General features: G+C 42.9%; 1 protein-coding gene across 2 annotated transcripts in view; it reads right to left on the bottom strand.

Moving 5' to 3' along the window:
- Nucleotides 1–10856, bottom strand: part of PTPRM (protein tyrosine phosphatase, receptor type, M) — a 921068-nt gene that overhangs the window by 179726 nt on the left and 730486 nt on the right. For both annotated transcript variants that reach the window (XM_006891412.1, XM_006891411.1), the window contains one exon: nucleotides 3414–3501. In XM_006891412.1, the coding sequence (XP_006891474.1) occupies nucleotides 3414–3501 (88 nt within the window). The remainder of the gene's footprint in view (nucleotides 1–3413; nucleotides 3502–10856) is intronic.

Here is a 10856-nt window from a genome sequence, read left to right as displayed (position 1 = left end):
CTATGAGGTGGATTGATTCAGTGACTGGGATAATTGGGATGGGAGTGTCAGAGACAGTGCGATTGGCACAGGACAGAGCAGAGTTTAGTGATGTTGTATATAGGGTTGCTATGAGTCGCAAGTGACTCGACGGCACATAACAACAACATAGTACTTATAGTGGAATAACTGGGTCATATGGAATGTTTAAGTCCAGCTTTTTGAGAAGACACCAAACTGTTTTCCAGAGTGGCTGTATCATTTTACAACCTCACCAACACCTGTATGAGAGTTCCTATCTTTCCACGCCTCTCCAACATTTAATACTTGCTGTCCTGTTAAACTTTACCGCTGTTACTGGGGTGAGATGGTATCTCATTGTGGCTTTGATTTTCATCTCTTTTTTTTATTATCCAAAAATTTTATGATATATACAGTTGAAAGCCTCCACACAGTCAAGAAATACAAGTAAATATCATACTGACATTCTCAGCTTTCACAGAATATAATATCCCACCAAAGATAATAGTCCTTTTTCTATATCCTCTTATGAATCTAGGTTGAATGTCTGGAAATTCTTTGTTTGCAACAGCAACTTTAAAAAAGATACTTTCAGCAAGCTTTACTTGCTTGTGATATTAAATATATTGTTCAATCATTTCAGTTCTTTTGGTTCAACTTTCTTCCCCTCCCCCCCATCTCTCTTATTGGCAGTGATTTTGAGTATTTCTTCATGTGTCTGTTGGCCACCTGAATGTCTTCCTCTGTGAAAAGTCTTTCCATGACTTCTGCCCATTTATTTTTAAATATGAATGATTAAAAAAAATACTCCTTAAATGTCTGCATGTGTGGTAATTAATCCAAGCGCCAAGAAAGAACAGACTCAACCGCCCATCTTGCACACCTCAAACCACACCCATTGGCAGCCATCTCCTGGGTGGGCAGTGGGAGGAATCTTTTTACTTAGAGTGACCTTCTCCAGGGAGCGGAACAGGAGGAGATTGTCTATCTTTCTCCCTTGAATTCTTGCTGGATTTGAACCACAATAGACAAGTAGCTTTTTAGTTCTCAGTGCAGCGTCCTACAGACTAAAGGGCAATGTTCACCAACACCCTGGAGATCACTGTCATCCCATTTAAATCTCTGTGAATCCCCTCAGAGTTTGTTTAAGAGCTGAAAAAACTCCTGAGAGGTGAAAACCACGCTCCTATAACAGTGTGAAGCTTCTGTAGGCTCCCAGGGAATAGGAAGGAGTGTGGAAAAGGCTTAGATAGGCCAAAGTACTCTATCTATGACCAACAGCTGGAGAGAAACGTCAGTTTCCTTTGTTGAGCCTCAGTAATGCTCTGTGTCTCCATTAGCACTGTGCCATCACACAGAATGAGAGCGGGAACTACCATCTGTCCTTTATCTGCAAAACCAGTGAACTGGCTTCACTAGTGGCCGAAGAGACGGTGGAGCCATGTTGGCTGGAATGCACCATGCTGTATCAATTACAATTTACCCTTTTCTTTTTAAAAATCCCACACACAAATAAAACCCCCAAAATAACAAACCAAAACATGGTATAGACTGTGGTGTCTAATATAACAGTCATTCAACATGAAGAAAATAAAAGTGTTCATTAACTGGACCAAAAGGCGATTATCATGACAGATGGAGAAAAGATTGAAGTTGTCAAGGATTTAATTCATCTACTTGGATCCACAATTAACACTAGTGAAGAAATCAAAAGACATGTTACTTTGGAGAACTCTGCTGTTAAGAACCTCTCCAAAGTGCTGAAGAGCAATTATGGCAGTTTAAAAACTAAAGTGAATTTGATCCAAGCCATGGTCTTTTCAATTATTTCCCACACATGTGAAAGTTGGGCACGGAATGAAGATGACAGAACAATCAGTCAGTACCTTTGAGTTCTGGTGTTAGAGAGAATTCCTGAATCTCTCAGGGACTGCCAAAAGAACAAACAAGTACGTCTTGGAGTAAGTACAGCAGTATAGTCCTTACGGGCAAATAAAGTAAAGTTTTACCTCATTTACTTTGAGAAGCCAGCCCTTTGAAAAAGACAAAATGCTAGGAAAGGTGGAAGGTCAGTGAAAGAGAGGAAGATTCTCAACAAGAACTGACAAAGCGACTATGACAATGGGATCTACTACAATAGGCATAGTGAGGATGACACCTCAGGGTTCACATCCATTCTTCATAGGGTTGCTATGAGTCACATTCAACTCAGTGTCATCTGACAACAACATGACAGTCACGAGGGACCAGTCCTTGAAAACTACATCACACTGGGAAAGGTGGATGGTCAGTGAAGGAGAAGATGACCTTCAAAGAGATGGACTGTACGTAACCAGTGGGCTTGATCATGTTGACAACATTAAGATGGTGTCGAATAGAGCAAGTTTCAGATCTGTTGATCACAGGGTGTCAACACATTAACAGCAACAATCTTATACAGTATTTAGATTTAAAATTACTGTCACTGAATAAATGTAAAAGTTCGTTCTTAGGCCCCATGAACCTCCTTTTGCGCTTCCTTTCCCACCATCAGAGGGAATTCAGTAGGGCAGTGCTGCGGTGCAATCAGCGCTCTCAGAGTAAGAAATCTTAATTCACGCAAATAAAATTTAACAGCACTTTGACAATCAATAAACCTAATATCTTGCTCCCCTGGAATGCTCAAATCTTTGAATTTTGTTCTCTTGCAAATGATAAGAAATGATGAGTTAGAGGATCTCTGGGCCCATTCTCATTTTTTCTGTTGTTTATTTTAGCTATCTTTTATAAACAGCATTGATTCAGTGGGGCTACCAGAGTGCAGCTGCTAGGACTGTGGTGCAGCCAAGCATGACTTAGGACTGTTCAGAGCAGGACGGATGGCTGGAACCCCGGGGGAAGCAGACTCATCAATGCATCAAGTATCTCAGCATCATTACAAGACATTAATGAGCTTTGGCTAGATTAAAAAACCAGCCAAGCCATTATGGATTGGTAGCATTCAATTTCACAGCAACTGGGAGTTTCTGAGATACAATCCTGGCTCCTTTGCTAATGAGTGTTGTGATATGGGGACTATCATTTAATTTTCGAGGTTCAGTTTCCTCTCCTTAAAATGGGGCTATTACTGACCTACCTACGCCATGTGTCTGAAGGATTAATGAGTTAATGTTTGCAGAGCGCTGTAGCTCCGTGCACCAAGGCATGCTGTGTATCATTATTCCTGTTCATTCTGCTGTAGCAGCTGGGAACATTAGGCCTGTTATGTTTACTCCTTCTCAAATGCATTTTCTTTCCCAGGACTACAGCAGCACCTATGCTACCCAGATCTTAGATAACTGCACTGTAAATTCTCCGTGCATGAGGCTCAGGGTCGACCGTACGAGATGCAACAGAAAGTTCTACAATGGCACAATCACACTGCTGATACTTACACGCAATGATGTTCCCATATCTGTTCTTCATTCTGTTCTCATCCTTTTTAGCAGAGTCCCATGGTGCAGACTGCCCTTCAAAGAAGCTCTGGAAGAAATGGAAAAGTGACACTAGGAATTACAATTTGAAACCATAAATACAATACTCTTAATGATGGGGGAGGGTCAAGAAGAAAAAGAGAATGCTCCCATGTAAAGGTTTATCAGGTTACTTTGTGTCTGAATGATTCCATTTAGCTTTCCTTAACTTTTGGTCCTTTAGGTATTATGAGCTCTGATGGCCTAGAGCACCTTTCTTGTGGTTCAAATCCACCACCGGCTCTTCAGGATAAATAAAGATGGACAGTGTCTTCCCATGTGGTTACAAACGTGGAAACCCAGTGGAGGGTCAGCTATGAGTCAGTTCTGACTCCAAGGCAACATGTGAGAATATGCATGCCTGTAAAAAAGACCAATGGACACGTGAGGATGGCCATATCTGAACTTTACCAACTCCACAAAGCAGAACTGGCCTTGTTATTAGCATAAACAACTCAAAATCCATTCCCATGAGGTCAGACATGTCCCCCATGCTCCTGCATCTCTTTCTACTCATCTCAACCCCAATCTTACTGTTTTACTGGGACCAAAATCCAATGTGATAGCTCACAGGTTAGAAGTGTAATTCAGCCAGCACATTTTAGCTCTGGTTCTGTCAGGGATGTGTAGCTGTACCAAGGTAGTTCTATCTCATGTTAGTTCTCTGGTTCAGCAATTGGAGCAAGAATTTCTGGGCCCAAAGGGCATACTATATTCTCTTCCTTATTCTTCCAGATGATTGAATTCTGCTGTTGGAACTGCTTAATTTCATGGTGAAGTTTGCCAATCCCCTTGTGGATAGGTGAGGCTAGCCAATCTCCTTGTGAACTGGTGGGGATCTTCAATCCCCTTGTGGAGGGAGTTAGCCACTCCCCTCGTGGGTTGGTGGGGCTAGCCAATAGCCTTGTGGATGGATGAGGTTAGCCAATCCCCTTGTGGAGGGGTGGGGCTAGCCAACCCCCGTATGGATAGGTCAACATGCCCTATTCTCATATTCCCACTCATCCACACGGAAAAGTCAAATTCGGTCTCTAGAAAAGGCATTTCGAATTATAAACTACGTAAGTCTATTAACACAGGGGAGAGGGCTGAAGATGTGAACCCAACTATGTTGCCTTAATAGTTAATATAAAAAGATAATATTTCTCTGAGTTTTAAATTAATGTTACAGTTTCCCTATACTTTCTTAGGGAGGTATGAAGGAATCATCTTTTCCTTTTCCATTTACAACTGAAGGAAAGTTATTTTTTGTTCAAATTGTGAGAGCAGGTAAACTGAGGCATGACTTAGGGCTGAAGTCCTTTGATAAACCCTGCCAGAGTTTTGCTTTCATTTTTCACATACTTCGATGTGTCTGACATTATTATGCCTGGGGTCTTTAATCTTATGTTATTAGTCAGATAGTAATTTTCTGTTCACGTTATAATGAAACGTCCTCTGCTACAATGTGACAAATGAAGGCAAACAAACCGGGACTTTTCCATTAGTTTGTAAACCAAGATCCTTTTTACTTTTATAGAGTCAGCTTTACCAAGAGATTATGGGAAGGTTTTAATAAACGGAATTCTTGTTGGCACAATGACTCTTAAGTGTCTCGGCATCAATCAGAAAAGAGAGAGAAGACAGATGCAGCATGCTGTCATCAAGGTGACCCGGAGCATTCCTCCCTCCCATGTTCCCATCTGACCACAGAGCTGCCCATGGCCCAGGCCTTCTCTCCATCCCCATTAGCCATGGCCCCACCATCTTGGCCGTTTCCATAAATTACCGACATCTATTGCTTATTGGTTGGTTACCAATGCAGACAGAGAGTGGGGTGGAGCTTCCCGATTAAAACAAGCTTGGAAGCAGGAGTGGCATCCACTTCCGTAATACCTTGCCTCTGGAAACCCTATGAACCTGGAGAGAGGATGAAAGACACACAAGTGTTGAGGACTCTCCTTCATAGGGTCGCTAGGAGTCGCCTGTGACTTGCTGGCACTTAACAGTAACAACAACATTGCTTAAGTCTTCAGCTCAGCAAAACCCATTTTATTCCTTTTCATAAATGAGATCTTCACTGGTCCTCCTCAGTCAGACCCTCCACAAACACCTCCCAGACTGGCTGCCTCTCATGCAGTCAGTCCCTGGGCATTCACAGCCATGCTTGCCCACAGGGGCTGCTTCAAGGCAGAAATTCTATAATTAGTCCTGGAATGATGAAACTACAATCTGTTGGCTTGGATTTCAAAGGTTTACTTCTCTAGCTTAGTGAGTGTGGGAGTCTGCAACATAGCAATCCTGCATCTCCACCCTGCTGGAAGTCACCGGCTTTGGCGTGTGGAGGGTGTGCCAGCCTGGTGGCCTGCTGTGCACCAACACTGCTGGACCTGCAGGCACAGCCCTGGAAGGGCCCACGTCCAGCTCCAGCCCAAGCTCTTTCTCATGCTGTACCATCAGCCCTTCTACATGTGAAATAAACATGATTTTCTAACTTGAAAGAGTAAAAGGAATCACATTTTTCTACACTAGGACATGAGAGTGCTCTGATGGATTAGTGGATAGAGCTGTGCTATCGACTCAAAGGCAGGCAGTTAGAATTTACCAGACACCCTGAGGAAGAGAGATGAGCAATCTCCGCCTGTGTGATTTACGGCCTCTGACAACTTGCAGCAATGAGTCAGTTCCAACTCGACTGCAAAAAGTTGCTTTTTAGTTGTGAATATGACTATAGATATACCAGAATTATGAATTTTAAAGTAATTATAAATTTAATAACTCTTATTGTTGTTGACTGGAAAAGATCGATATTTGTTCCCATTCCAAAGTAAGGTGACCTAACAGAGTGTGGAAATTATCGAACAATATCATTGATATCACATGCAAGCAAGATTCTGCTGAAATTTATACAAAAACGTTTGGAACAATATGTCAACAGAGAACTGGCAGATGTGCAGGCTGGATTTAGAAGAGGTTGTGGTACTAGGGATATTATAGCTAATGTCAGATGGATCTTAGCAGAAAGCAAAGAATACCAGAAGAATGTCTATCTGTGCTTCATTGACTATGCAAAGGCTTTTGACTGTGTGGATCACAATAAGCTGTGGCTGACTCTGAGAAGAATGGGAATCCCAGAACATTTGATGGTGCTTATGCGAAACCTATACTTCGACCAAGAGGCAGTTGTCAGAACAGAGCAAGGAGACACTATATGGTTCAAAATCAAGAAGGGGGTTCATCAGGGATGTATTCTGTCTCCATACCTTTTCAATCTGCATGCAGAACAGATCATCCGAGACGCTGGGCTATACGAAGAGGAATGTGGCATCAGGATTGGTGGAAGAATTATCAACAACCTGTGTTATGCAGATGACACACCCCTGCTGCTGAAACTGAAGAGGACCTGAAACGCTTGCTGCAGAAGATCAAGGACTACAGCCTCCTATATGGACTGAAGCTCAACATCAAGAAAACAAAGATTCTCATCACGGGGCCAACTGGCAGCATCAGTATGGATGGAGAAGAGACTTAGTTAACAGTTTTAATTTACTTGGCTCCACAGTCAACACTCATGGTAACAGCAGCCAGGAAATCGGGAGACGAATTGCAATGGGAAAGTCGGCTGTGAGGGACCTCTGAAGAGTACTGAAGAGCAAAGATGTCAGTCTGGAGACTAAGGTGCGCCTCATCCAGGCTATAGTCTTCGCAGTTATGTGCTATGCCTTGGAGAGTTGGACAGTGAATAGGGTTGATAGAAAGAGAATTGATGCCTTTGAGCTGTGGTGCTGGAGAAGAGTGTTGAATATGCCATGGACTGCTAGGAGAACAAACAGGTTCCTCCTGGAGAGTGTGAGCCAGAATGTTCCCTGGAGTCAAGGATTCTGAAGCTTTGTCTGACATATTTTGGGCATGCTGCAAGGAGGGACTGGTCCTTGGAGAGGGACATTATGTTTGGCAGAGTGGAGGGGCGGCGAAGGAGAGGAAGACCTTTGATGAGATGGATTGATTCTGTGACCGGAGAGGTGGGAATAACAGGAAAGAAGAACGTACAGAGCTCTTGTACATACGGTCGCCATGAGTCACAAGCAACTCGATGGCACATAACAACACCACCACCACAATATTGTTGTTATTAAGTGCTGGTGAGTACGACCCGTAGCAACCCTATGAAGAGCCAACCTGAACCCTGCCCTATCCTGTGCCATTTCTGACACTGCCCTCTGAGGTTACAGAATCTGCCATGTAGTGAATTCCTTAACCAGGCTCTTCTAGGCAATCTCTACACTCCCACCAAGGAATGGACAAGACTTTAGGTATTTGAGGTGTTTGTGGCTTACCAAGAGCCGCACAGCCTACTAACAGTGTAAAGAAGGTGGATCACACAATTGGGGTAGGGCTGCGCAAATCAAGTGTGTGCAACCATCACGTGAACATTTGTTTTATCTCCCACTCGGCTAGAAGTGTGCTTCCCCAGAGGCAGAAAAGTGGGACCCCACTACCATCAAGAAATAAAAGCCAGGAGTGGAGTACATCCTATGGACTTGAGCTTCCTGTGCTCAAACTGTGACCCAGAGGGCAGAGCTGTAACACCATAATAACATCAACAACACAGCAAGAAGGGGAGCCAGAGAAACTCAGAACTAGACATGGCCGCAGTGAAAATCTGGGAGACTGCTGAGGGACAGAGCACCGGTCTTCCCAGCCAGTGAAACAAGCATGCTGCTCGCCTTCATGCAGGGGTGTGCTGGTGGAATGGGATGCCTCTGGGCACTGGCCAGGCAGCCAGACTTGCTGACCATGGAGCTAAGGCTGAGCACCTACAAGCCTTGGCTTGTTAGGAGAGGGGTGTGCTTTTAGGGACTTCATCAACAGAGCTAAAGTGGTTTGAAACACATGCCAAGCAGGGAAGAGGCCATGAGACTATGTACTGAGAGGTCACTTGACCAGGGAAAGGCCAGCCTTCAGGCATAACTGAGTGATTGAAGACTAGCAGACTGGAATTTTTTTTAAAATATATTTTCTAGTTTGCATATAACCATTCATGTACATCCTGAACATTTTTTATCCTGATTTATAACCTATTACTTTCTTACTAAACTCCGTAACTCCATAATGAATGAGTACTGTGTATGGTCTCTGAATAGCCACTGCAATGGCTTATCCAATGCAGCAAAGGAAAGGGCATCCAAGGAGGGACAGCTAGTGATAAAACTTTAAGTGTGTTGGGAGGGATGAGGCATGTCTCACCTCAGAGGACTCAGCCCCACACTGCTGCTCCTGCTGCCAATAACTCCTCCCTCATCAGGTTAGAGGTCTTGTGACGCCCTTATGCAATTTCTGCTGCATCTTATATATTAATAAGTTGATGTCTTAACTTTTACATTGTTGTTGTGTGTCATTAAGTCGGAACAGCCATTCCAGTGGTTTTCAGAGGCAATTATTTGTAAGAGAAGTGACTATAAGGGTAGAATCAAACCGCACACTTTTGAGAATGCAGCACAGCTTCTTACTACTAGGCCAGGAGAGCTCCTAACTTTTACATTACAGTTCATTATTTTGAGACAAGATGTATTTTAACTATAAATATATTAATAGATACACTCTACACTATGTTACTTAGAGGATAAAATTCCATGCAATGCAGAAAAATACTAACTACTCAGGTTATTAATAAATTAAGTAAAAAAAAATACTATCTGGGAAAAAACCCACCACTAGTTAATTTCATTTAGAATAAGACCATTATGTGACCAGGGGGTATATTTAAAAATGTTAACTTCTATTTTGTTAAAATATATGCTTTAAAAATAGATTTAGGTGTTTTAAAGTGAGATCTTTTTCTGAGTAGTGTCTTTGTTATTCTATAAATGACAGTTATTTTATAGTTGAGTAACAATTATTATTTGACTTTCTCTATAACAGTTAAATTCTACTTTGTTTGTCATGATTTAATCACCAATTTAATTTCCCTCTGCCTTTTTCAACTATTTAAAAGTTTAAAGATTTCTCAATTTTGGTAAAAAGATGTAGGGCTATGACTGACTTAAAGGGTGATCTTGAGGTTTCCAGCAAACTTGTGCCCACTAGTTACCACTGGCACAGGAGGACAGAGAGAGGCTCTGCCTGAGAGCTGGTCAATGTTCAACTAGCAAGGGGAATCAGTAATAGATAACTGAGGTATGGCCACTGGGCCATGAGGTGCTCTGTTCTCGATAGACCAACTCTTCCCTCATCACTGGGGTTTCCTGCACAGTTCTCCAAACAGTACCTTGGCAGGAACTTTGCTTTTTCTCCCCCAGGGGAAGGGCAAGGAAAAAAAAATCCAAACTGAATACTATCCAGAATGAATGGGGGAAGAAACACTATAGAGCCATATTAAGAAATTTTTGGAGAAGATAAATTTTAAAAAAAAATTAGAAATACAGTGACAATGATAAAAAAGGGCAAAGGGGCAAAATGTGGTATTTTACTTTTAGCAAAAGCTCATCACTACCAGGCCTGACTGAGCACTGCCCACATGCCATGTGTGCTGCGTCATTCCATCTCCACCACCTGTGAGGACCACAGTGTAGAGTTGGTAGATTTCCAAATTAAAAAGTAATCACAAGTATAACTTTAAGAAGATGATTGAGAAAATGGAGTCCCTGGGGGAAGGGAAGACACCAGCTCAGAGGCTCCAGAGGGACAAGCAGGGACCCAATTCCCTGCCTGGTTTACAGGAGGAATCTTCTCATATTTCTTCTGCTGAGCAGCTAGAGGATTTGAACCTCTGACCCTTCAGTTGGCAGCACAACACATCACACACCATACACCATACAAACAGAGCTCCTCAGAGGAAAGGTGCTAATATACATGGCAGGAAACACCTGTTTGTGTCTAGATGTTTCGGGATGTCTTTTTCATCTCTGAAGATCTGAGACATTAGCACAGGGTCACTGACAGATGGCTGCTTCAAGTCAGGTGACAGAAAGGAAAAATGTCATCATCCTCAACGCTGCCTATATCTGCATCTGAGAGGAAATGAAATTGCTGTCTCTCTCAAATGAGGGTAGCAATGCTGGCTGTAGAACCTCAATTAAACTGATTATACACAGGAAAGCAATGGAAGAAGCCGGGGTGTGTGTGTGGGGTGTGGGCAGGCAGGGATTAAGGATTTGACTGTGGTCTGAACACATGAGCAGATCCATCAGAGACAGATGTGACTTTCTGTCCTTCTGCCTTGGACCTCAGAGGCCGTTCTGCAGGAAAGCAGAGGGGTTGTTGTTGTTATGTGCCATCGAGTCGTTAGCGACTCAGAGCGACCCTATGTACAACAGCCCTAAACCCTGCTCTATCCTGTACCAATCTCATTGCCTCTGACACACCCATCCCGATTACCCCAGTCAC

Source organism: Elephantulus edwardii, unplaced genomic scaffold, assembly GCF_000299155.1.
Source record: "Elephantulus edwardii isolate Elephantulus edwardi_28Jun2011 unplaced genomic scaffold, EleEdw1.0 scaffold00097, whole genome shotgun sequence".
Lineage (NCBI taxonomy): Eukaryota > Metazoa > Chordata > Mammalia > Macroscelidea > Macroscelididae > Elephantulus > Elephantulus edwardii.
The sequence above is the reverse complement of the archived record's forward strand: the minus strand, read 5'-3'. Positions and strand labels throughout refer to the sequence as shown.